The sequence below is a fragment of the Rhinoraja longicauda genome, chromosome 10 (assembly GCF_053455715.1).
Source record: "Rhinoraja longicauda isolate Sanriku21f chromosome 10, sRhiLon1.1, whole genome shotgun sequence".
Classification (NCBI taxonomy): domain Eukaryota; kingdom Metazoa; phylum Chordata; class Chondrichthyes; order Rajiformes; family Arhynchobatidae; genus Rhinoraja; species Rhinoraja longicauda.
In genome coordinates, this window is record NC_135962.1 from 2,059,028 (window position 1) to 2,086,948 (window position 27,921).

Here is a 27,921-nt window from a genome sequence, read left to right on the forward strand (position 1 = left end):
GATCCATCTCTCCCCCTAACCCCATTCTCCTCATAAAACCTGACACAGGTACTAATCACGAGTCTATCTATCTCTGCTTTAAAAATATCCATTGACTTGGTCTCCACAGCCTTCTATGGTAATAAAATCCAGATTCACCATCCTCTGACTAAAGAAATCCCTTTTCATCTCCTTTGGAAAGGTATGTCCTTTAATTCTGAGGCGATGGGCTCTGGTCCTAGACTCTCCTACTAGTGGAAACATCCTCTCCACATCCACTCTATCCAAGCCTGCATGCACTGTGCATTCACGGCAGAAGTCTGACATGTGTGTTCCACATGAGAAGACCGTGACTGAATTCAGCAATAAGATTTAAAAATAATACTCATTACTCGACACAAAAATATTGCACGACACAAAACAATTTGAGGTGGGAAGAATGGAATTTTTATTATCCACAGCTGATAGCATCTTTTCTTAAATGTGATAGAGGAGAAATAATGGCAGGTAGACACAAAATGCTCGAGTAACTCAGCGGGACAGGCAGCATCTCTGGAGAGAAGAAATGGCTGACGTTTCGGGTTGAGACCCTTCTTCAGCGTGAATAATGGCAAATTATCAATCCGATCCCAAGGGTTACACATGATGAAACTTGTCACACAAAGACCATTTCCAAAGCTCCACCTTCCCCCCCTTCTCCCCCATAATCAGTCTGAAGAAGGGCCCCGACCTGAAGCATCACCTATCCATGTCCTCCAGAGATGCTGCCTGATCCGCTGAGTTACTTCAGCACTTTGTGAAACGTCACCTATCCATGTTCTCCACAGATGCTGCCTGACCCACTGAGTTACTCCAGCACTTTGTGAAACGTCACCTATCCCATGTTCTCCAGAGATGCTGCCTGATCCGCTGAGTTACTTCAGCACTTTGTGTCCATTTTTGTAAAACCAGCATCTGCAGTTCTTTGCACTTACATGTAACTTTTCCAAAGCCATGAATTTGAAAAATTCTGAGAACGAGTGACCTTGCTTGGTTTTTAAAAAAAGAATGCTTTATACTAGCTAGAAGCAGAGCATTTCTGGACGAGAAAACATGTCTAACCATCTACTGTGAAGGAGAAAGGCAATTGTGATTTTCTGCTGAAAAAGACACAGACCACTGGAGTAACTCAATGGGTCAGGCAGCATCTTTGGAGAACATGGATAGGCGATGTTTCAGGCTAGGACCCTTCTTGTGATTTTCTGAATTAGAAATAATCAGTGCAAATTATTGAAAGGGCTTATGTGAAATTGTGTAAATAATGGTCCACGAGAATGATTGATCCCAATTAACTCCACTGCGCTGGAAATAATAAGTTATAGATTAGTGAATATTTATTATATTATGAATCATCTGCCTATAATTAGGATACACATAACCTCAACATAATGTTAAGATTTAAGCAAAATGAACCATGACTTGATTCTCCACTTATATTGTGAATTTTGAAACATGTCATCAAAAGTCATATGCCAGTTTTCGAGGAGTCATGAACTGTTTCACCACTTCATCAGTCACTTTCTTGCGTCGTGCTTGGTGTTCTGTTATGATCGGCTGCAGTGTGTCAATAAGAATTTTCTTCAGTTCGCCAGTGAGTAGCCTTCCACTTGAATAATCCTAAAGATAAGAAATATTAGATGTAACCTGGGTAATTACACCACCAGCCAAAATGGATCCTTTATCAATATTATTAATATCAATGTAGATTTTAGGAGAGCTCCCCCTCCCCTCCCCCCACTCACCATCAATAATACCAGTCACATAGAAACATAGAAAATATCAGTGGAGTCATTTAAGTTCCTTGGAACCATCATCTCCAGGGACCTTAAATGGGGGGCCACCATCGACTCCACAGTCAAAAAGGCCCAACAGAGGATGTACTTCCTGCGGCAACTGAAGAAACACAATCTGCCACAGGCTATGATGGTCCAATTCTATACTGCTATCATTGAGTCCGTCCTCACCTTCTCCATCATGGTCTGGTTTGGCTCAGCCACCAAGCACGACTTCCGGAGGCTGCAACGGATCGTTCGCACAGCTGACATGATTGTTGGCTGCATCCTTCCCCCACTGACAAACTACAGTGCAAGGGTCAGGAAGCGAGCGGGCAAGATCATCTCTGACCCCTCTCATCCTGGCCACAAACTCTTTGAAGCACTTCCCTCTGGAAGGCGCCCCGGACTGTCAAAGCAGCCACAGCCAGACATAAAAACAGCTTTTTTCCATGAGCAATAGCTCTACTCAACAACCAAAAGTCTGTAGCCTCCTTTTGCTCTGGTTTATTTCATTCACATGTTTAAACTGTAATGCTATATTCTTAATTTTTAATGTTTTATGCTTTATTCTTAATTGTTTACTGTATGTTCATGTTGTGACTTGTGAGCGGAGCACCAAGGCACATTCTTTGTATGCGTACATACTTGGCCATTAAACTTATTCAATTCAATTCACTATAATCATGTATGAAGTAGGTCTTTCAGTCTAACTTTATTCATTCATAAATATTCCCGGTTCCCTTCCCGCACCATCTAATTATTTGTTAAATCCAGTATGTTTTACTTCCAATACTTCTTCCCAAATTATTTCTCCAACACCCCTTTCACAGAAATGCAGATTTCCCCCTGTGACAGCACAGTCTCTCATAAATGTCACGTAAACAATAAAAACCATTGGAGTAGTAGCTTATTTTCTACATTTCCCATACAAATAAATGCCCAGAAGCGGAGACCGTTTTAGGGACAAATGAAGTGAATAAAACGTAAAATTGTTTTAAGATTGTTCTAACCTGTTTTATCTTGTCCAGTGCCTCATCATCTTCTAGGAAAAAGCTCAAGTACATGTAAGATACATCCACTTCACAATTGCCACCAAGGCGCTGATGCTCCTCAATGGTATCTTTACCTCCTGAGAAAGCATGCTTGTTGATCTGAGGGAAAATTGATAGAATTAAATAAAGGACATTAATGCTGTTGTGCATTTGTAGATTTTGAATTCTTAACTTCAAAGAATAGCATTGCTTTAAACCTTATTCACACGCAGGGTGAAGTCACTGGTTTGACCAAGAAGTATGGGAATGGATTTTGATATATTTGATGAAGATTACCTTTGTTCTGATCTGTTTTGGGGTGTCTGTGAGGAAGATGGAAGAGTTGGGGTCACTGGCACTCATCTTAGTCTGTGCTCCTTGCAGTGCAGGGAAGAAGATGGAATGCAACAGTGCCGGCTTAGAGTAACCGATCCTTGGAGCAACATCTCTTGTCATCCGGAAATAAGGGTCCTATGAAAAGGTCATACAAAGGATAAAACTTTCTCAAAAGACAATTCTGACTTAATCAATAGTCACGTTTTCGGCTTTTCACTGTACACGTAACATGTAATAATAAACTAAATAAAATGTAATAACAGTTTAAGAATACAGTAATAAATTCACTAAAATTTCAGATGACTTATTTACAAAGGGTCTTCCTCCTACCCATATTCCTTCCTCTGGCTTCATAATTTGTACTTCTTCTTACACCTTTTATCTTATCATCTGCCAATTAACCCCCCCTCCCCCATTACGCTTAAAACACAAAATACTTGTGCTATAACTGCAGGATAAGTGCTCAACTAAGAAAACCAAGCCCAAAACCAAAGTATTATCTAACTAAATACACCAACTGACAATAAATGACTCCATATGCAAATAAACCACAGCTACCTACATGTTAATTAACTCTTAAAAAACATCCTGTAGATGCAAGTATATCATTGGGGTTACCTCCCTTCACTGGTGTTTCGTTGAGTTACGCCCATGACACTTGAGAAGGCTCGACAGTTGGTTCTGGCATCCCAGAACAACCCCCCTCAATATCTGCTCTCACTGCCTATTGCTGCAAGTATCTACTAAATAAAGGAAAGCTGCAGCAAATTAGCTCACTCTACACAAATGCTAAACACCTGCATCCTATTTCCAGCTTATCCGAGTCCATCATTAAGCTTGTAACATCACAATTATCACCCTTGCATAAGACCGGATACACTTACACAAACTACAATTACAAAGAAATACACATACTGCATGTCATACGTTTCCTTTCTGCCCCCAACTGACATTTCTTCTCTACCAAATCCACCTACTGCCTTGCTCTGTTGCCTCTGACATCTGCTTTACCGCCTGACACAAACTCTGTCCACAAATTCCTAGCTCTCCAAATAGCGACGTGGTTGGTCTCGCTATGAAACCTCTACAACCCACCTCTACAGGATGTACTCTTGTTCTCCATCCTGGCTGCTCAACTTCTGCTGCCAACTCTACATATCTAAGCTTTTTTCTTTCATAAGCCTCATCCACTAAGTTCTCCCAAGGCACCATCAGTTCTATAAAATGCACTGTCCGCTGACTAACTGACCATAACACTATATCAGGCCTCAAACTAGTCATTATTTCCTGTGGAACAATAAGCTTTCCTACCAAATCGACCTGCATCTCCCCATCATTGGCTCCCTGTAACTGGCCTGACTCATACCTATCTGCAAACTTCCCTCACGGACAAAATGGATCGCTACACTCCCAGTCCTGATGCCTACTGAATTCACTTGTGCTTTCCTCTCAATTGTTGCAGCTATACACTTCAAGACCTGGTTATGCCGCCAAGAACACCAACCCTGAGAACGACTAGTCCTACATCCTGACAAAATATGCCTCAACATTGTCACCTCTGAACATGGGACATGCCAGGTCCCAACCTACCCATTGTTTGAGGTTCTGCGATGATGGCAGCACATCATAAATAGCCCTTAGAAGCAAACTTACATGACTCGCCTCCATGCACCACAGGTCCCTCCAGCTAAACTTCTACACTTTCCCAGTTCATCCACTCCCTGCTTCACCTGAGCTACTGCCTTTATACATCTCACTGCTTCCTCCTCACGACATACCTGCTCTACAACTAATTTCCTCCTCTCTGTTGGACCTGCCTTACTCCACACTGGTTTCCCTGTGCTGAGCCATACGTTTCCTTTCCCTTGCTGCACCCGACCAACAATGTCTATGCCTCAGAGCTGCTTGTGTTTCTTCTACTGCCTGCTTTGAGTTCCACTTCCTCTAGTTACACTTGGCACCAGATTACTAACCAAGGTATCCTTGCTCCCTGATAATTGCAACTCTAACCTCACCTTAGCACACGTAAACTTCTCTGTTGGGCTAGACAATGGTAAATGGAGAATACCTTTCTCATATAAAGCCACATTACTGAGACACTGTGGAACTCCTAACCATTTCCCAATATATGAACTAACCAATCTCTCTAACCTTTCCACCTTAGAAATTGGTCCCTTATATACTTTCAATGGCCACATCAACCTAGGGAATAGCCCAAACAACAAACACCGCAACTTCAACTTGCCTGGAAGCCCTGACTTCTCTATCTTTTCTAACCCATCAGTGACATCTATCTTAAATTGCTGAACCTGTTCAGTGTCATCCAGTGTTGTACCACCTACCCAAACTTTTAACTGGTTTCTATGGAATTCTCTGCCTCAGAAGGCAGTGGAGGCCAGTTCTCTGAATGCATTCAAGAGAGAGCTAGATAGAGCTCTTCAGGATAGCGGAGTCAGGGGGTATGGGGAGAAGGCAGGAACGGGGTACTGATTGAGAATGATCAGCCATGATCACATTGAATGGTGGTGCTGGCTCAAAGGGCTGAATGGCCTCCTCCTGCACCTATTGTCTATTGTCTCCATTATAAACAGGATTTCTTCTTCATCTACATAAAACCTTTTCTCCACTACCTTTTCTCCTACCAAATATATACTCTGTGACTTACTAGGCTTAATCTTCAATCAAGCCCATGTAAGATTATCATTTAACTTCTCTAATAACCTCCTTGTACAAGCTACTGTTGTGGTCACCAAGGTCATGTCATCCATATGGGCCCTGATTTGAGGGAGGCGCAGCTCGACCTGCCGTCTCTCCTTGCCGACAACCGCCCGTGATGCTCTAATCACTAGATCCATCGCCATTGTAAACACTAACGGGGAAATAGTACACCTTGCCATAATGCCCATCTCTAGTCTCTGCCATGTTGTCGTAAAGTCTGTTGTACTAAAACACAATAGGACACCTTGGAAATATGCTTTCACTAAATTTACTATTGATCCCAGAACTCTAACGAAATCAAAAGCACTCCCAATGAGGCTATGTGGCACAGATCCAGATGCATTTGCCAGGTCCAAAAACACTACATGCAAATGTCTTCTCTCTCGAGCTTGGCTGTCTGAATCTGGTGCCATATCACACTGATGTGTTTTGCGAAACCTGGGATTCCTGTTTTCTGCACTGTGGTATCTATTAACCTGTTCCTTTCTAAATAACTTGCCAGCCTCTGTGCCACTATGCTAAAGAAAATCTTGCCTTCTACATTAAGGAGACATTTAGGCCTAAACAGACTTGACTCTGAAGACACTTTCTCCTTAGGAATGAAAATTCGCCCTCTCTTGCCAAACCCTTGGTATGACCTGCTTCTCCCAAACTATACGCAAGAGCCTCCACAAGAATCTAAGCGCATCAGGTGCACTTTTATATACCCGGTAAGAGACTCCATTGGGCCCTGGGGCTGAAGAAGCCTTTGCACGCCTTATTACAGCTTCCACTTCCTTCCACTTCGGTGGCAAAACATCTAACTTATGCTCCATCTCTCCTAAGGGTGGTATATCTGGAGGGAAACCCATTTCCCTTTTCTTTTCTGGATCCGAGTATGTCCTTTTAAAATATTCCTCCAACTCAAAATGCCTCAAAAAGCTTTGAGCTTTCCACTTTTTTCCTGACTAAACATTCTTTTAACAAATTTAAGTGAATCCCAATAAAATGCTGACCTGACTCGCTCCTTCTTTCTCTTCCTCCTAAGGTGTTCTACCCTCCTTAATATTGCTAACCAATTTCATAACTCTTCTTGCAAAACATTAATTCCCTCTCTCTCATCAACTGTAGACTTTCTCCACAACTTTCTCAACCTTCACTAATCTCTTGATTTCTCTCTCTCTCTCCTGTCTAGATCTAACCACTTGTAGAGCCTGCACCTTCTTTTTCTCAATAACACAAACCTGTCCGCACCATATTGATAAATAAACTCTCCCATCTGATCTAACTTGTTTTCCACTGTCCCTTTCAGACTCTAACAACTTTACCAAATCTATATTACCAGGTTCCCATTCCTTCCTTTCACTTGCCCTGGGCCATTTAACTCTAGGGTTCAGCCCACCGTTTTCTCCCTGACTGGCAGATTAACCTCACCACCACCTACATCCCTCTCTACAGCGCTTGTTCCCTCCTCATCAGTAACAGGGGTGATGATATCCTGCAAACTGTGGTTTTCTACCCACCGCTGGGCTTCACTTGACTGACTTGACTGACTTCTCAAGTACTGCTCAATGCAATTTTCCCTGCACTCCCTCGAACAAGCACTTCTTCCTTCCCTGATGTATTCTGAGGCCCTTTGCTGCTGTTACTTTCTGCCAACCACAAGAGTAGACCTGGAGCTTCTTTCCCTCTATCACTGAGTCGCTGTCCTTCATTGATGCGCTCATTCTACTCGTAGTCTTTTCCCTTCCGTGGTCTGTAGCCGGGTAATCCACCTGTGAGGCATCTAGACTCTCGCAGACTCTAGGGGTATTTTTCTTTTATTTGTCGTAGCTTTTTAGGGGTGCAGCGAGACAGTTTACAATCTACGTCACTGCTGCAATGAGGTGCTGACCCAGAACAGCTCCAGCCTCCTGTCAGCGGTCTTTCCAAGCTGTCACCTGGACTTTCCCTAGTTGTCGGCTGCTCTGTTCACAGCAGTCACTAGCTGGGCTAGATGTTAAATTACAATTAAAACACAAAGCTGCATCTACCTATCACTCACCAGGCTTTGTCCTGGCATCCTCTCTTCCAGCTTTCTCCTCCCCAACACAATCAGTCTGAAAAAGGGTCCCGACCCAAAGTGTTGCCTCTGTTCTGTGGAGATGCTGCCAGACCTGCTGAGCCACTCCAGCACTTTGTGTATTTATTGTTAACCAGCTTCAGCAGTTTCTCGTTTCTCCATTCGATTTTAATTGTTGGCTTGGGGATAACCAGACCTGATAAAAGGGGATTCTTCTGCTCTTCTTCAAAGAATATCAAACATTTTGGTTGTCCATAAGACATAGCAGCAGCATTAGGTCATTCAGCCCATCGAGTCCACTCCACTATTTGATCACGGCTGATCTGGTTTTCTCCCACAACCCCATTCTCCTGCCTTCTCCCCAGAACCTTTCACACCCGTACTAATCAAGAACCTATCTTTCTCCGCTTTAAAGATACCCACTGACGTGGCCTCCACAGCCACCTGTGGCAATGAATTCCACAGATTCACCGCCCTCAGGCTGAAGAAATTCCTCCTCATCGCCTTCCTGATTTTGTCACTTTCACTCAGACAGTGGAATAAACTTGCTTCGGTACTCTTTGGCTGACAATCTATACACTAAAACTCTCGTTTGTTTGTTTGTTTGTTTGTTCCTGAACTACAGCCAAAACGGTACACGATAGCGTGACAATTCTAGGCCCACCTTACTCACCGTCGTCCCTTTGGTGCTAATGGAAGAAGTTCCATTGAAATTGGTGTTATATTTGTAAAGTTATTCATATTTTAAAGTTTAAATCTATCTCCTAGGGAGGGAGGGGGGGAGAGGGAGGATAAGGTGGGTTGAGGGGGATAGAGTGGGGGTGGGAGGGTGGAAGAGGGAGGGGGAAGGGGGAGGGAGGGAGAAAGGGGGGGAGGGGAGGAGGGAGGGAGGCGGGAGGAGAGGGGACGGGAAGGGGAGGATGGAGGGAGGGAGGGGAGGGAGGGGAGAGGGCAGTGGGGAGGAGAGGGTGCTGCGCCAATGCAGGAGAGATTTGGGCTAGTAGTATATAAAAATGACTTGTAGGGAAAATAATCACATTCCATGCACTCCAAACTCAAATATAACAGAGAAAAATGATGATCCCTGCAATCTTATACAAAAAAAGGATCGGCACTTTCCAAACATAATTTCATAATTTTTTTCTCATTGATACTTAGCTCTGACCTGATCAATGGCACAAGGAATAAGACACTGAACATCCTTTCTTCCATTAAAGATTTGAGGAAATGAGGAGCTGAACGACGGAGCAGACTGTATTGCAGGGAAACTGATCTTTCCTGCCGATTAAAAATGATGTGAACAACTTTAAACGAGAGCAATCAAATATTTAAACCCAATACAGTGCAAAAAAACCCTCAAAGGAGACCCTGCTGCAGTTCAGAGTTAAGTTGGAGTGTAGTTTAGTTTTAGTTTAGAGATACAGCGCGGAAATAGGGCCTGTGGCCAACCGAGTCCGTGCCGACCAGCGATCCCCACACATGAATACTATCCTACACACACTAGGGACAGTTTACAATTATACCAAGCCAATTAACCTACAAACCTGTACATCTTTGGAGTGTGGGAGGAAACTGAAGATCTCGGAGAAAACCCACGCGGTCACAGGGAGAATGTACAAACTCCGTACAAACGGCACCTGTAGTTCCACTCCCCACTCTGACCCATCTTCATGTGGCCTTCAGCACTGTGCTAACAAGGTCCAACATAAACATCAGCATTGTATCTTTCACCTGGGTACAGTTCCTGACTCAATATCTAATTGAACATTATCAGGAAACCTGTTCTGTCTGTTTCTCTGGCCAGTACTATTAAAGGTTGTCAATTTTAATAGAAACATAGAAAATTGGTGCAGGAGTAGGCCATTCGGCCCTTCGAGCCTGCACCGCCATTCAATATGATCATGGCTGATCATCCAGCTCAGTATCCCGTACCTGCCTTCTCTCCATACCCCCTGATCCCTTTAGCCACAAGGGCCACATCTAACTCCCTCTTAAATATAGCAAATGAACTGGCCTCAACTACCTTCTATGGCAGAGAATTCCACAGATTCACCACTCTCTGTGTGAAAAAAAACTTTCTCATCTCGGTCCTAAAAGACTTCCCCCTTATCCTTAAACTGTGACCCCTTGTTCTGGACTTCCCCAACATCGGGAACAATCTTCCTGCATCTAGCCTGTCCAACCCCTTAAGAATTTTGTAAGTTTCTATAATCTGGATGTTCTCTCTCTAATACCATCGCGTGATCTGCTGCACATTCCCTCTGCTCTGACCTGCATGGCACAGCTTTTGCTCAATCTTTTGTTTTCTTTCGCTCAATTATATTAACTTTTATGTAGTTGTGTGTCTTGTTGCTTTTTCTAGTCTGCCTATATGGTAAATCGAGTTTCACTGTACCTTAATTAGTACACGTTGACTTCTCCAACTTTAGATAGTTCCTCTATCCCTCTCTTCCCCTCCCCTTCCCAGTTCTCCCACTGTCTTCCTGTCTCCACCTATATCCTTCCTTTGTCCCGCCCCCCTGACATCAGTCTGAAGAAAGGTCCCGACCCGATAATGTCACCCATTCCTTCTCTCCTGAGATGCTGCCTGACCTGCTGAGTTACTCCAGCATTTTGTGAATAAATACCTTCGATTTGTACCAGCATCTGCAGTTATGTTCTTACATTATCTTACCATACCAGTAAGATGATTTTATCAATAACTGATCACACTGGTAACATCAGCATCAGCCTATCAGAGATATTCTCATCTCAGAAGATCAGTCTGAAGAAGAGTCCCGACCAGAAACGTCAGCAGCATTAGGTCATTCAGCCCATCGAGTCCACTCCATCATTTGATCACGGCTGATCTGCTTTCCCCCCACAACCCCATTCTCCTGCCTTCTCCCCCGAACCTTTCACACCCGTACTAATCAAGAACCTATCTTTCTCCGCTTTAAAGATACCCAATGACTTGGCCTCCACAGCCACCTGTGGCAATGAATTCCACAGATTCACCACCCTCAGGCTAATGAAATTCCTCCTCATCGCCTTCCTGATTTTGTCACTTTCATTCAGACAGTGGAATAAACTTGCTTCCGTGCTCTTTGGCTGACAATAGTACATAAAAATGACGAAAAATGGGGAGAAGGCAGGCACGGTTACTGATTGTGGATGATCAGCCATGATCACAATGAATGGCGGTGCTGGCTCGAAGGGCCAAATGGCCTCCTCCTGCACCTATTTCCTGTGTTTCTGTTTTACCTATCCAGAGATGCTGCCTGACCTGCTGAGATATTCATTGTCATATTCATTCCTTCCCACCTCTTTCCCAGTTCATACAAGCAATCTTTGATGTGAAATGTTAACTCCGCCTCTCTTTGCACTAAATGTTTCCAAACACTTCGTTTTTAAACCATCAAGATGCTTTCAGATACTCTGGGGAATAACACCAGGTGTTTCAATTGAACCTAAGCCCACCAATGAACCTTGAAAATAAGAAACATTAATCTTACCTATACAGTCACTATCTCCAAAGCCGAAGATTCCCTTCACTTGATTAAAAGTAACATGTTTCTGTATTTTAACCACATTTTGATAGAAACCTGGACTTTGTCTGCAGAAAAAAACAGGAATTAAAACAATAAATGTTATCTCTGTGAGTGAAAAAAACAAGTTAGAATTAATGAATAATCTTCCTAAAGTTATCACAACAATAATATTTACATCACTATTTATCTGCTTATGTTGAGGATAATATGGTTATTTTGTGTTTTTACTGTTGGCAAATTAATTTTTACTGTTGGCAAATTAATTTTCCTCCTGGAATAAATAAAGTTCAGTTTAGTTTAGTTTAAAGATACAGCGCAGAAACAGGCCCTTTCAGCCCACCAGGTCCGCGCCGACCAGCGATCCCCGCACATTAACACTATCCTACACCCACTAGGGACAATTTTTACATTTACTAAGCCAATTAACCTACAAACCTGTACGTCTTTGGAGTGTGGGAGGAAACCGAAGATCTCCGAGCAAACCCACGCAGGTCACGGGGAGAATGTACAAACTCCGTACAGACAGCACCCGTAGTCAGGATGGAACCCGGGTCTCCGGCGCTGCATTCGCTGTAAGGCAGCAACTCTACCGCTGCACCACCGTGCCGTCATATCATATCATATCATATCATATCATATACATACAGCCGGAAACAGGCCTTTTCGGCCCTCCAAGTCCGTGCCGCCCAGTGATCCCCGTACATTAACACTATCCTACACCCACTAGGGACAATTTTTACATTTACCCAGCCAATTAACCTACATACCTGTACGTCTTTGGAGTGTGGGAGGAAACCGAAGATCTCGGAGTAAACCCACGCAGGTCACGGGGAGAACGTACAAACTCCTTACAGTGCAGCACCCGTAGTCAGGATCGAACCTGAGTCTCCGGCGCTGCATTCGCTGTAAAGCAGCAACTCTACCGCTGCGCTACCGTGCCGCCTTCTATTCTATTCTAAAGTTCTATTGTGTCGTATCGTAAACAGATGTCTTAGCAGCCATGTGTCTCAGGTATCGTAGGCAGTTTGTAAGGAGAATGATATATTGGCATTCACTGCATGAGTATGCCAGCAAGGATGGTTCAATATACCAGGGCCTAGCTGACAATCCATCTGAAGTTTTCTTGTTAAAAATAAGCCACAAAGTGCTGGAGCAACTCAGTGCGCCAGGCAGCATCTCTGGAGAACACGGATAAGTGCCATTTCGGGTCGGGACCCTTCTTCAGACAGACTGAGGGAGGGGATGGAGGAGCTGGAAGGGGGATGTACAGGACAAAAGGAAAGGACACAAAGTGCTGGAGTAACTCAGCGGGTCGGACAGCATCCTGGAGGACATGTTTTGGGTCAGGCCTCTTTATAGAAGCTGCAGAGTTGTGGGTTTCACCAGGCCCGATGGGGTAGCAGGTAGTGCTCCAGCAACTCATCTTGACCCTGACCATGGGTGGTGGCTGCGTGGAATTTGAACATTCTTCCCTGCAACCTCACATCCACGTACGCTGATTGGCAAGTTCAAAGTCTGCTGAAAATGGTTCCTATGGAAGATGGGAGAATCAGGGAGGGGGGGTCGATGAGCATGTGAGACCCCATAAGACATAGGAGCAGAATTAGGCCATTCGGCCCATCGAGTCTGCTCACCATTCCATCATGGCTGATCTATCTTTCCCGCTCAATCCCATTCCCCTGCCTTCTCCCCACAGGTGGCACAGTGGTGCAGCCATAGAGTTGCTGCCTTACAGCGAATGCAGCGCCGGAGACCCGGGTTCCATCCCGACTACGGGTGCTGTCTGTACGGAGTTTGAACGTTCCCCCCATGACCTGTGTGGGTTTTCTCCTGGATCTTCCGTTTCCTCCCACACTCCAAAGACGTGCAGGTAGTGTGAGGAGCACACTGTTAAGGATTAACACCCGGAAAGCTTCTGGACCTGACAACATTCCTGGTCGTGTGCTAAAAGACTGCGCAGCTGAGCTCACAGATGTCCTCACAGACATCTTCAACATCTCCCTGAGCCAGGCTGTTGTTCCCTTGTGCTTCAAAGAAACCACCATCATACCTGTGCCCAAGAAGTCTTCTCCATCCTGCTTCAACGACTACCGCCCTGTAGCGCTGACTTCAACCATCATGAAGTGCTTCGAGAGGCTGGTCATGAAGCAGATCAGATCCAACCTCCCCCCCTCCCTGGACCCGTTTCAGTTTGCATATCGAGCTAAGCGGTCCACTGAGGATGCCATCTCCTCTGCTCTACACCCAGCCCTCACCCACTTGGACACTAAAAACTCATATGTTAGGATGCTGTTCATAGACTTTAGCTCAGCATTTAACACCATCATCCCCCAGCAGCTGGTTTGTAAACTAACAAATCTGGGCTTCAGCCCCTTTCTCTGCAACTGGCTGCTGGACTTCCTCACTGCCAGACCCCAGTCCGTACGGGTCGGCAGCAACACATCGGACACCATCACGCTGAGTACGGGTGCCCCACAAGGATGTGTGCTAAGCCCCCTGCTCTTCACCTTGCTGACCCACGACTGCACACCCACCTACAGCTCCAACCACTTCGTCAAGTTTGCGGATGACACAACAGTGGTGGGTCTCATCAGCAACAACGACGAGACCCACTACAGGAAGGAGGTGGACCAGCTGGCCGCGTGGTGCACAGACAACAATCTCTTCCTGAATGTGGAGAAAACAAAGGAGATTGTTGTCGACTTCAGGAGAACGCACACCCAACACCCCCACCCACTGACCATCAATGGTGCTGCTGTGGAGCAGGTGAGCAGCACCAAATTCCTGGGGGTGAACATCACCGAGGATCTCTCCTGGAGCAACAACATCACGTCCATCGCCAAGAAAGCCCAGCAGCGCCTCTACTTCCTCCGCAAACTGAAGAGAGCGGGAGCCCCCACACCCATCATGTACACTTTTTACCGAGGCGCCATCGAGAGCATCCTCAGCAGCTGTATCACTGTGTGGTTCGGAAGCTGCACAGCCTCCAGCCGCAAGACCCTGCAGCGCATAGTGAACACTGCTGAGAGGATCACTGGCGCCTCACTCCCAACACTCCTGGTCCTTTACACCACCCGCCTCACCCGCAAAGCATTGAGCATTGTGGGTGACCCCTTCCACCCCTCCAACAGCCTCTTCACCCTCCTGCCTTCAGGGAGAAGGTTTCGCAGCCTGAGGTCAAGCACCACCCGACTAAAGAACAGTTTTTTCCACCAGGCTGTCAGGATGCTGAACTCTCTCCCCTCCCTTCCTCCTCTCTCCCCTGCCCCTATTGGACCTGGACTTTAACACCCCACACACACGCACATCCAGCACCAGACACTTAAAAAAAAATTTTTTTAATGCATTTGAAGTGACTATATTTTATATTTTATGTTGATTGTTGTTTGCTGTGCCTTTTTAATTTTAACTTAGTTTTATGCACTTTGTTCCTCGGGATTGTGGGAAACGGTATTTCGATTTTCTGTCTGTGTAAACTGGCAGAGGATTGACAATAAAATTGACTTTGACTTGACTTTGTATGTAGGTCAATTGGCTTGGTAAATGTAAAAATTGTCCCTAGTGGCTGTAGGGTAGTGTTAATGTGCGGGGATCGCTGGTCGGTGCCGACCCAGTGGGCCGAAAGAGCCTGTTTCCGCGCTGTATCTCTAAACTAAAAGCCAGGGAAAATAAGTGTGGAAAGGGAATTGCTTTGAGACGGTAGGATCAGTGAATTGCATGGCCTCCCAGTGCGTCACGCGGAGATTTATCAGATACATGCGTTACAGCACGTGGGTTTATGTCTTCCTGCAGGTATTTCTCATCCTGGGTCCATTAATTATAAAGAGTACGTTGAGAACACGTTGATCATTAATGAATCACTTTCAAGTTCAATAATCACTGATCTTTTGACTGCATCGTTAGGATTACAGTGCAGGAGACAGTATGGTGTAAGTACTGGCTGCATGGGGGAGTTGTCCAATCATGCTCAGTTCTCTCATTGCAACAGTAGATCTGCAAGTATTCACAATTTAGCAGTGAAAGCAAAGCAATACAATTCACTTCAGTCATTCTTTCAGAGTCTGAAGAAGGGTCTCAACCCGAAACGTCACCCATTCCTTCTCTCCTGAGATGCTGCCTGACCTGCTGAGTTACTCCAGTATTTTGTGAAATAAATACCTTCGATTTGTACCAGCATCTGCAGTTATTTTCTTACACTTTCAGAGTCAAACATCTTTCTATATTTCTTCAGTTTACCAGACCATAAATAATATAATTTTCCTGAGCAAATTCTCCTCTGTAGTGACTTTTTTCTCTGCTGCAGTCAGATTACAATATAACTCTGATTGATTCATTATCAAAGTAATCAATGGCTAATTGTAGTACTGGCTGGGAAATAATTAATTCCACATCCGACGCACAAGTTTACTCCCCATTATTTATTTGTTCTTATTATAATCTGTTTTTTTTGTTATTATGGGTTTACAGAGTACTCTGTTAACATGACTGTTGTGTTGCTGCAAGTAAGAATTTCATTGTTCTGTTATCAGGACATATAACATTGAAACACTCTTGACTCCTATGACTGTCCTTCATATAAATTAAAACCATTGTTTCGCAGGTGACATGTCAATGAAGACACAATTGTAACAATACTAAGAACATACCCCATGTAATCCAGATCAGAGAAGATGAAGGTTTTATTCACATCAAAGCCACAAGCAATGATGTCTTTAGTATTCTCCACAGCATATTTGTAGGCTTGTTCCAGCGTTATGTCTTTCCACAGGTATTTCTCATCATCGGTCAACTGAATTACAAGAGGTACATTGAAAACATCTTGCAGCCACCTGTTTAATAGAAATATCCGGGTGTGAACAAACTATGCGTTGTCAAAAGAAAAATCTACACATTGAACATGACTTCAATGGTACAATTTTTCAGCATGGACGCACTTTTAAGGATCATTATTGTGAACAAGATGCAGACACTTAAAATGACACTTCAGTGTTAAAGCATATCATGTACACCTGAATAATGAAAATACAGCATGATTATTTTTACAAGGATCCAAGTTTTTCTAGTAAAATAATGCCCTATGGCCCAGTCAGATACTGTAAATAAATACGTCTGTGCATGCTACACGCAGCACACGCCTACTTTTACATAAAATGTTAAGGGCAATAGTTTAAGTGCTATATTTCAATTATTCCCTCAGTCAGAACATTATGTTGGAGACACCAGAAAGTGCAGGTGCTGGAATTTGGAGCAAAATGCAAACTGCTGGAGGAACTACAGTCACCCTAGTTTGAGGTGTAATATCTGAGCCAATATTTACCATTCACTAAACATTTTTTATATATATGTCTGGTTATTCTCACATTGCTCATTGCTCTGTACACAAACTGACAACTGCATTTCTTACATTACAACGGTGATTACATTTCAATTTACTTAACTGACTGTTTAAAAAAATTGTAGTCTAATTTGGATATACGGCACGGAAACAAGCCCTTGGAGTCCACACTGACCAGCGGTCCCCACACATTAACGCTAACCTACGCACACGAGGGACAAATTTACATTTACACCAAGCCAATCAACCTACAAACCTGTGCATCTTTGGAGTGTGGGAGGAAACCGAAAATCTCCGTGAAAGATCACGCAGATTATGGGGAGAACATACAAACGAGCACCTGGTCAGGATCAAGCCCAGGTCACTGGTGCTGTAAGGCAGTAGCTCTACCGCCTCGCCAACGTGCCGCACAACTGCAACTGGTTTTGTAAGGGTTGTGAGCAGCACAATATATAGACATAAATCTTTCTTTGTATCCATTCACTTTAAAATTAGTTTTAAAGTGCATGGTGAAGGTCTCACAGAGTGATATGGCAAATAATCAGATGTTTCATTGCCCTGCGAGAGGTTTCTGTAAAGGAGTCACTAGAATGAGCAGTGACATTAATAGGACGATTAACAATGCTGGCTTCCATCTTCATGCAAGTTATGGACTGCAGTAAGTCTCAGGGGTTCTTATCTCAGTGGAAGGGTCAAGGAAAGAGCCCTGTTTCCACCAATCTTTCCACCACTACGCACAAGAAGCACAAGACACCATTGTATGCAGTTGCCCAGAAGTGTGTTCAGCTCTGGCTGAACAATTTCTAATCTAGCGATGTGGACTCGATAAGAAGAAGATCTCAGTGGACACACTTACTTTGTGAAGATGAATGGAATAAGGTGACCCATATGCATGGCCTCTGAAGAAGGACCCCGACCAGTATACAGGTAAAAGGATTTCTTTGTTTCAAAGGCGTCAAGGATGTGCTGCATATCCCTTTAAAAAAGATGATCAAAACATATATTTCAAAAATGCAACTGATGCAGCATTACAACACAAGAAACGTTTTGGAAGATTTGAGAAACAATTTTATAAGAATGGAAATATGTAAACCAACCATTTAAAAATAAATTCACATCATATAGATTTTAATTAACAATTGGAACACACTAAGGCACAACAAATTCCAATAACATTTAACTAACCAATACTACAAAAACAGCAGATTTTTTGTTTCATTATTATCATGTGAATTTTCTTTTCCTTTTCACGCATTATATTTTGTTAAAATCTGCTATAAACTAAAACATTCTGAATTGGCATGTTCAAGTAGATTGGGTAAATGAATATCTTAAATAATGGTAATGGTTTCTAAAGATATACTACTAATTAACCTTTTGTTTAAATGTATAGCAATTACCAAGTAAAGATGATATATATAATGAAAGTTCATGCTTTTTAACATTTTCCCCTCAGAACAGAATCCAGTGATAAAATACAGAACAAAACCATAAAATGTAGAACAGTGCAGCACAGAAGCAGACGGTTCAGCCCACAATGTCCGTGCCGAGCGTGACGCCAATTAAACTAAGTCCTCCTGTCTACACATCATCCAGAACCTTCCTTTCCTAGCACATTCATGTGCCTATCCAAACGCCTTTCAAATGCCATGATTGTATCCGCTTCCACCATCACCACATTGCAGGCACCTCCCAGTCTTTGTGTAAAAACAACCTGCCCTGCACATCTGCTTTATACTTTCCCTCCTCACCGTAAAGCTATGCCCTCTCGTATTCGACATGTCAACACTGGGAAAAATATTCTGACCACCTACTTTGTTTCTCGTAATTTTGTAAACTTCTTCCAGGTATTCCCTTAGCTTCCAACGCTCCAGGGAAAACTATCCATGTTTGTCCAACCTCTGCCGACATCTAGTGATCCACACAGTGTGCTGGTAAACCTCGTCTCTTCTCTTTCCAAAGCCTCCACATCCTTACTGTAATGGGGCAACCAGAACTGCATGCAATTACTGTGGGCGGCACGGTGGCGCAGCGATAGAGTTGCTGCCTTATAGCGAATGCAGCGCCGGAGACCCGGGTTCGATCCCGACAATGGGTGCTGCCTGTACAGAGTTTGTACATTCTCCCCGTGACCTGCGTGGGTTTCCTCCGAGATCTTCAGTTTCCTCCCACACTCCAAAGATGTACAGGTTTGTAGGTTAATTGGCTTGGTAAATGTAAAAATTGTCCCTAGTGGGTGTAGGATAGTGTTAGTGCGGGGATCACTGGTTGGCGCAGACCCGGTGGGTCAAAAGGGCCTGTTTCCGCGCTGTATCTCTAAACTAATCTCCAAATGTGACTCCAAAGTTGTAAATTGTAAAACTATCTTCCCGACTCTTGTACTCAATGCCCTGACCAATGAAGACAAACATACCATAAGCCTTCTTTACCACTCTATCAACTGGTTTGCTGCCTACAGGAAGCCATTGACTTGGACCCTGAGATCCCTCTGCTTACCATTAGTGCTTACCATATATTTTCCCCTTACATTTTGATCATCCAAAGTGCAACACCACACATGTGCCCAGATTTAGAAAATGTTATTCACAAAATGCTGGAGTAACTCAGCAGGTCAGGCAGCACCTCAGGAGAGAAGGAATGGGTGACGTTTCGGGTCGAGACCCTTCTTCAGACTGATTCACCCATTCCTTCTCTCCTGAGATGGTGCCTGTCCTGCTGAGTTACTCCAGCATTTTGTGAATAAATACCTTCGATTTGTACCAGCATCTGCAGTTATTTTCTTAGAAAATATTATTGGTCATTTTCACCTTCCATGTTCTAAAGACGCGAGTAAACACACATTTTGAGAATCATTGGTAATGAATACAGAAAGAGATTAAAACATTACCAACCGTTGAGAAAAGAAGATTCCTCGACGAAGAAAGTGATGAGCCTTTTGACCAGTGAGTTGTTCTAATCGATCGATCAGCTCCTGGTCAATTTTGCTGCTTCCAAACCGAACTGAAAGTCATGACAATGACCACAATCACAATTACCACAGGATCACACGCAAATATTACCAAACTCAATTCCTTATCCAAATAATAATGAAACGCTAAGAGTAAAGTTATTTTCCTATTCTGTAAATGTCTACAATTGAGTTTGTACATTGTCATCAATAATGATGTCCAATAATAATCTTAGTTGTGTAGGAAGGAACTGCAGATGCTGGTTTACACTGAAGATAGACACAAGATGCTGGAGTAACTCAGCGGGACAGGCACCATCTCTGGATAGAAGGAATGGGTAACGTTTCAGTTGAGACCCTTCTTCAGACTGAGAGGCAGGGGAGAGGAAGATACCGAGATAAGGAAGTGTAGGGTGTGAAAAGGGGACATCAAAGGGATGGGAATCAAGGAAAATGTAGAATACATCATTGTTAGCTATAAGGTGACAAAGAAGCATGTAGAGATAAAATTTAATCAAGGGTGCAGTCAGACTGGTCGGAGAACTAGGGTGGGGGAGGGATGGAGAGAGAGGGAAAGCAAGGGTTATTTGAAATTAGAGAAGACAATGTTCATACCGCTGGGGTGTAAGCTGCCCAAGCGAAAATATGAGGTGCTGTTCCTCCAATTTGCGCTGGACTTCACTTTGACAGTGGAGGAGGCCCAGGACAGAAAGGTCAGTGTGGGAATGGGAGGGGGAAGTTAAAGTGTTTAGCAACTGGGAGATCAGGTATGTTTAGGCGGACTGAGCGGAGGTGTTCAGCTAAATGATTAAACACTATTTTTCATTCTGAACTCACCAATGCTTTAGGCTTATACAGAATCCTAATCAGCTACTCCTACATATAATTGGTCCAATTAAAAAAAAAAAAATCTTTTTAGTGTTTAGCGATTTAGAAATACAGCACGAGTTGAGTATAGGAGCAAAGAGGTCATTCTGCAGTTGTACCGGGCCCTGGTGAGACCGCACCTGGAGTACTGTGTGCAGTTTTGGTCTCCAAATTTGAGGAAGGATATTCTTGCTATTGAGGGCGTGCAGCGTAGGTTCACTAGGTTAATTCTCGGAATGGCGGGACTGTCGTATGTTGAAAGGCTGGAGCAATTAGGCTTGTATACACTGGAATTTAGAAGGATGAGGGGGGATCTTATTGAAACATACAAGATAATTAGGGGATTGGACACATTAGAGGCAGGAAACATGTTCCCAATGTTGGGGGAGTCCAGAACAAGGGGCCACAGTTTAAGAATAAGGGGTAGGCCATTTAGAACGGAGATGAGGAAGAACTTTTTCAGTCAGAGAGTGGTGAAGGTGTGGAATTCTCTGCCTCAGAAGGCAGTGGAGGCCAGTTCGTTGGATGCTTTCAAGAGAGAGCTGGATAGAGCTCTTAAGGATAGCGGAGTGAGGGGGTATGGGGAGAAGGCAGGAACGGGGTACTGATTGACAGTGATCAGCCATGATCGCATTGAATGGCGGTGCTGGCTCGAAGGGCTGAATGGCCTACTCCTGCACCTATTGTCTATTGTCTAAAAGAGGGCCTTCGGTCCCCAAGTCCATGCCGAACAATGATCACCCCTACACTAGTTCTATGTCATCCCAATTTTGCATCCTACACACTAAGGATAATTTATAGAAGCCAATGAAACTACAAACCTGCTCGTCTTTGAAATGTGGGAGGAAACCTGAAAAAAAAGCCACATGGTCACAGGGAGAACGTACAAACTCCGTACAGACATTACCCGTAATCAGGATTGAACCCGGGTCTCTGGCGCTGTAAGGCAGCAACTCTATCGCTGCGCCACTGTGACGCCCAAATCATCAGATTTCCCCCCCCAAAAAGTTCATTCTTTTTAGTCTTTAAGAGGATGGTTGTTAATAACTATGATTAGGCCAATTCAAAGACCAAGGTTAAGAGGGATATTTGCCAAACGCAGACAGGTGAGACTTGTGTAGATGGGGCATCTTGGTTGGTATTGGCAAGTTGGGATGAAGGAAGGGCTTGTTTCCATGCTGTATGGCTCTATGATCAATTGAGAATTAAAAAAACTCAGTTTGACTTATTAGTGTTGGCAGGTTTCCCTCACAAACATAGCACAGTGAGTCAGCTGTACTTTTACAATCACCACCAGTTTCACTGCCACTTTTATTGACATTTTAAACAAATATTAACGTGATAAAGAATGTAGAAACAAGGAACTGCAGACGCAGGTTTACACAAAAGGACACAGCTGGTCAGGCAGCATCTCAGGAGAACATGCATAGGTAACATTTCCGGTCGGGACCCTTCTTCGGACTCGATGCTGCGTGACCAGCTGATTTACTCCAACATTTTAGAGGGGCACGGTGGTGCAGCGGTAGAGTTGCTGCCTAACAGCGCCTGAGACCCGGGTTCGACCCTGACTACGAGTGCTTTCTGTACGGAGTTTATACGTTCTCCCCATGACCGCGTGGGTTTTCTCCGAGATCTTCGATTTCCTCCCACACTCAAAAGACGTGGAGGTTTGTAGGTTAATTGGCTGGCATAAGTGTAAATTGTCCCTAGTGTGTGTGTGTGCGTGTGTGTAGGATAGTGTTAATGTGCGGTGATCGCTGGTCAGTGCAGACTCGGTGGGCTGAAGGGCCTGTTTCCTCGCTGTATCTCTAAACTAAACGAAAATTTTGTGTCCTTTGATGTAATAAAAGAAGAAACCTTTTCATCCAGAGTTGTGAATTTGTGGAATTCTCTGCCACAGAGGGCAGTGGAGGCCAATTCACTAGATGAATTTAAAAGAGAGTTAGATAGAGCTCTAGGGACTAGTGGAATCAAGGGATATGGGGAGAAGGCAGGCACAGGTTACCGATTGTAGATGATCAGCTATGATCACAATGGGCCAAATAGCCTCCTCCTGCACCTATTTTCTACGTTTCTAAAGATGCTTTAAGTATTTTTGCTATGTCATTTGCAAGTAATGCTAAACATTTACACAATACCTATTTTACCACTAATATAGACATTTGTATCACAAAGAGAAGTGCTGGGACATTTACCAATCAACTTGTCGTAGTCCACCCCCTTGGCACTGGATGTCTGCACTGTCCAGGGGTCCACATAGTCACCTTCATCCTCTGCTGGGGCTGGGCAGGCACTGCTCGTTGGTGCACAGTTCGTGGGTGGCACGCCAACCTTATATTCCTGTCCTGTCAATGTTGCATAGTTCAGCTTCAATGTCAACAGCTCCTTTACTGCAGCATCAATTTCATCCTGAATGAGAAGTCGGTATTTTGTGAAATTAACGTGCTCTTTTGGAATTATTTAAATGTAGGAAAGAATATATTTCATTGATTATTTTCACACAGTTTCCCCTCTCCAGTGCTGCACACTATCACCCAAGCCGGTACAGTGAAGTGTCAACTCTGCAGCTAACTTAGTGTTGCTATTAGATTTTCAATAGAAAATAATTGTAATTATTTGAAAATAATAACATCTATATGGGCGGCACGGTAGCGCAGCGGTAGAGTTGCTGCTTTACAGCGAATGCAGCGCCGGAGACTCAGGTTCGATCCTGACTACGGGTGCTGCACTGTAAGGAGTTTGTACGTTCTCCCCGTGACCTGCGTGGGTTTTCTCCGAGATCTTCGGTTTCCTCCCACACTCCAAAGACGTACAGGTATGTAGGTTAATTGGCTGGGTAAATGTAAAAATTGTCCCTAGTGGGTGTAGGATAGTGTTAATGTACGGGGATCGCTGGGCGGCACGGACTTGGAGGGCCGAAAAGGCCTGTTTCCGGCTGTATATATATGATATGATATGATATGATATACTAAAACTCTCGTTTGTTATCTTGTTTGTGACTGAACTTCAGCCAAAAAAGGTACACGATAGTGTAACAATTTTAGCCCCACCTTACTCACCATTGTCACTTTAGTGATAATGCAAGTAGTTTTAGTCAAATCGGTCTTATATTTTTTAAGTTATTCACATTTTAAAGTTTAAAAGGAGGGGAGGGGAGGAGGGAGGGGGAAGGGGGTAGAGGGGAGAAGGGAGAGGGGAGGGGGGGTTGAGAAGAGAGGGGAGGGGGGGGGGGGTAGTGCGGCACCAATGCAGGAGAGGTTTGGGCCCAACGGGTCCACTTGGTCTAGTTTATATTAAAAGGGACTCCAGCTTTTTGTGTCTGTCTTCGGTTTAAACCGGCATCTGCAGTTCCTTCTTACACACGTGCTTACTCCAAGTCTAGAAGCAGCCATGGGAATCAGACATGTGTGAGTGTACGTGTAGCTGCTGCATGCTGCAGCTGTTGAAACAGAGTACTGCAGATGCTGGTTAATACACAACACAAAGTGCTGGAGTAACTCAGCGGGTCAGGCAGCATCTCTGGAGAACATGGGTAGGTGACGATTCACAGAGTGCTGGAGTAACAGCGGGTCAGGCAGCATCTCTGGGGAACATGGATAGGTGACGTTTCATAGAGTGCTGGAGTAACCCAGCGGGTCAGGCAGCATCTCTGGAGAACATGGATCGGTGATGTTCCGGTTTGGGGCCCTTCTTCAGACCCTTCAACCGAGTTACTCCAGCACTTTGTGTCCTTCCATGCCACCGCTGGCCTGGAAAGGGAAGACATTGCCCTTGTTAGCAGCTGGAGAGCAATTCCAAACAAATAAGAAAACTAAATAGAAAGTTATTAAGCTGTCTGGGTGGAAAGAAAATTCAAAGCACTTACTTAAAAAGCATTTATTTCACATTGTTTTGTTTGGGCGACTCAGTGGCGCAGCAGTGGAGCCGCTACCTCACAGTACCAGAGACCCGGGTTCGATCCTGATCTTGGGTGCTGTCTGTGTAGAGTTTGCATGTTCTCCCTGTTCTCCCTTGGTGCTCCATTTCCCTCCCACCTTCCAAAGATGTGCAGGTTTGTTGGTTAATTGGCAACTGTGAATGTCCCTAGTGTGTGGAGACTGGATACAAACGTGGGATACGTAGAACTAGTGTGAACGGGTGATCGATGGTCGGCATGAACACGGTAGACTAAAGGGCCTGTCTCCATGCTATATCTCTAAACCTAAAACCTAAACACTTACACTAACCCATGATAATAGCAAGTCATTGAACAGGATGATGCGTTACTGTTGCCAACACTTGTAATCCACGATTAAAAATGAACCTGTATCTATTATGGAAGAATTTGTAGGAAGGAATTGCAGAAGCTGGTTTGCATCGAAGATAGACAGAAAATGCTGGAGTAGCTCAGCGGGACAGGCAGCATCTCTGGAGAGAAGGAATGGGTGACCTTTCGGGTCGAGACCCTTCTTCATCATCATCATCATATATCTACAGCCGGAAACAGGCCTTTTCGGCCCTCCAAGTCCGTGCCGCCCAGTGATCCCCGTACATTAACACTATCCTACACCCACTAGGGACAATTTTTACATTTACCCAGCCAATTAACCTACATACCTTCAGACTCGAAGTTTACTACTGGCTGAAAAGTATTACCTTCTGTCATAGTAATGCATGTGCTAACAAATAATACTATCTATTGAATTGAAATGAGAAGTTTTTCAAAATCTTGTTAAAGCTAAATAGGATTTCACCACTTTGTGTTGTTAAAAGACTTTCACGAGTGCAAATAATTACAAAATTTGGAGTAAACTAGGGCAAGAAAAGATGAAGAAAAATATTTCCTGAGCAGGTGTTATAACGCATGTTTCCATAACACCAAATGGATATAATGGGAATGATGAATTAAGGAACATTTTTTGCATCATGCAGGTCAAATTTGATTTAAGGTGTTGTTGTTGGGAACTAGAGAACCATTTAAAAGTTATGATGGAAATTGACATGAAGAAAAAAAGCTGTCTTGGATTTAAACAGCATGGGGGGGGGGGGGGGGGAATACTGTTTCAATGTAACCTCCCTGCAGTAAGACACGATTGTCCCTTATGAACTCAACAGCTATTTTAACTACAGGCAGACATTGAAACTGATAATCATTTCTACTAACACTTGCACAATGATTCTCCATGTACCAGCGTTTCTGCAAACATTTTGGCTATTTATCTTGCAGAAACAAACAATCTTGTGAGGAAGATGACTTAGTTAGTGCGAGTCTGAAATCTCTGCTCCCATTCACAGAGCTCTGGCTAGAATAACCCCTTCCACCATTACCCTTTGTCTTCTATGGGCAAGCCAATCCTGAATCCAATCCAGCAATTCACCATCCATCCATGCTGATTAATTTTCTGGTTCAGCCTACCATGAGGTCAAAGGTCTTACTAAATTCCACAAAGACAACACTTACAGCCCTACCCTCACGAAACACCTTTGTCAACTCCTCAAAACAACTCAATCGAGTTTGTGAGACATGATCTGCCCCACACATCTTCAGTCCTCCGGGACCTCACCTGGTGATAGAGAGGATACAAAGATCTTCAAGACCCTTGCAATCTCTATTCTTGCCTCCCTCAAAAACCTGGGATAGATCCCGTCAGGCGCTGGGGACCATTCCACCATTATGTTCTTCAAGAGGCCCAAGAACCCATCTTTCTTGGTATCACACTGCCTGAGCATATGACAATACCCTTCACTGATCTCACCATCCAGTCTGAGGAACGGCCTCAACCCGAAACATCACCCATTCCTTCTCTCTGGAGATGTTGCCTGTCCCGCTGAGTTACTCCGTCATTTTGTGTCTATCCTCACCATCCTTGGTGAAAACCAATGCACAATATTTGTTTAGTGCCTTGCGCACATCATCATATCATATCATATATATACACAGCCGGAAACAGGCCTTTTCGGCCCTCCAAGTCCGTGCCGCCCAGCGATCCCCGTACATTAACACTATCCTACACCCACTAGGGACAATTTTTACATTTACCCAGCCAATTAACCTACATACCTGTACGTCTTTGGAGTGTGGGAGGAAACCGAAGATCTCGGAGAAAACCCACGCAGGTCACGGGGAGAACGTACAAACTCCTTACAGTACAGCACCCGTAGTCAGGATCGAACCTGAGTCTCCGGCGCTGCATTCGCTGTAAAGCAGCAACTCTACCGCTGCGCTACCGTGCCGCCCGGTACGCCCTCTCACTACAAGCATAAATTCTCACCCTGTGTGGTTCTACCTTCTCCAATAGTTACGGTCTGGTTATTAATGTATGCATAAAAAGTGTAGGGAGTCACTTTAATCTGATTTGCCAATGACATTCCATGGACCCTCTTAGCCCTTCGAATTCCCTACCTGAATCCTCACCACATTTACACACAGTGTCAGGTTATACATTATCCAGAAATGTTACCTTTGGTGCTTTGTTTGACTTCAGCAATCGGACTGTGTCTCCTTGCCCTGCCACCTTCACATACAAATCCATTGGGGCTGTGGACGTTTCACAGTCATTCGCTGACATTTTCTTTAAAGTGAATTACTTGACAGTGTGTGTACCTGCAAATAAGCCAGATATAAACCTGTTACAGCCAGGATACCCGGACCTAGAGCCCTGGACCTGCACGCGTGGCCAGTTCGATGGTCTCCACACATGTCTAGGATCAGGCTTGTTCCTCAGTCCCTCATGAAGACCGCACTCAGCCCTCCTCTCCTCTCCTCTTCCTCCCCTCTCACCAACCCCCTCCTTCTCCTCTCCCCCCCTCCTTTATCATTCCCCTCCCACTTCTCTCCACGACCCTCTCTTCTCCCCAACCCCTCCTCTCCCTACCCTCCAACCCCTATCCTCATCTCTCCCCATCCCCTCCCCCTCTATCTCCCCCCTCCTCTCCCTCTCCCTTTCCCCCATCTTCGTCTCCTCTCCCCTCTCCAGACCCCCTCCCCCCGGGCCGCCCTCACCTTCACTCACCAGCCGGTTGCATCAGCAACGCGCTGTCACTCCTCCGGCCCCAGCCCGGCCGCCTCTCTTGGTTCTGACTTGGTCCTCCAAAATATTCCAAATGGAATTTAAACTCCCTCTCTCCTTCTCTCCCTCTCCCCCCACCAGCCCCGGACCCGACCACCCGCCTCTCCCTATCCTCTCCTCCTCCTTCTCCGCCACAGCCCGGACACGGAACGGCGGCCCGGACCGAGCGGCCGCGAACACGGAACGGAAAGCGGGCGGAACTAGGGCGGCGGCGGACGCGGACCGGAAGCCGGTGTCGGACCGGCGACGGACGCGGACCGGAAGCCGGTGTCGG

At 44.6% G+C, this 27,921-nt stretch overlaps 1 protein-coding gene across 2 annotated transcripts; it reads right to left on the minus strand.

The window, feature by feature from the left end:
* Positions 1–403: 403 nt before the first annotated feature.
* wars1 (tryptophanyl-tRNA synthetase 1) lies at positions 404–27,786 on the minus strand. 2 transcript variants are annotated; one of them, XM_078406033.1, is made up of 11 exons: positions 27,581–27,786; positions 27,039–27,181; positions 22,794–23,007; positions 19,676–19,784; positions 17,641–17,760; positions 16,096–16,278; positions 11,414–11,514; positions 9,085–9,197; positions 3,122–3,295; positions 2,804–2,944; positions 404–1,635 (listed from the first exon to the last, which is right to left on the minus strand). In XM_078406033.1, the coding sequence occupies exons 2-11, from the start codon at positions 27,144–27,146 to the stop codon at positions 1,477–1,479; spliced, it is 1,422 nt and encodes a 473-aa protein (XP_078262159.1). In that variant the 5' UTR covers positions 27,147–27,181; positions 27,581–27,786; the 3' UTR covers positions 404–1,476. The 2 variants fall into 2 exon arrangements, with proteins under 2 accessions (XP_078262159.1, XP_078262158.1); XM_078406032.1 differs by having other exon boundaries at positions 27,591–27,784.
* Positions 27,787–27,921: the final 135 nt, after the last annotated feature.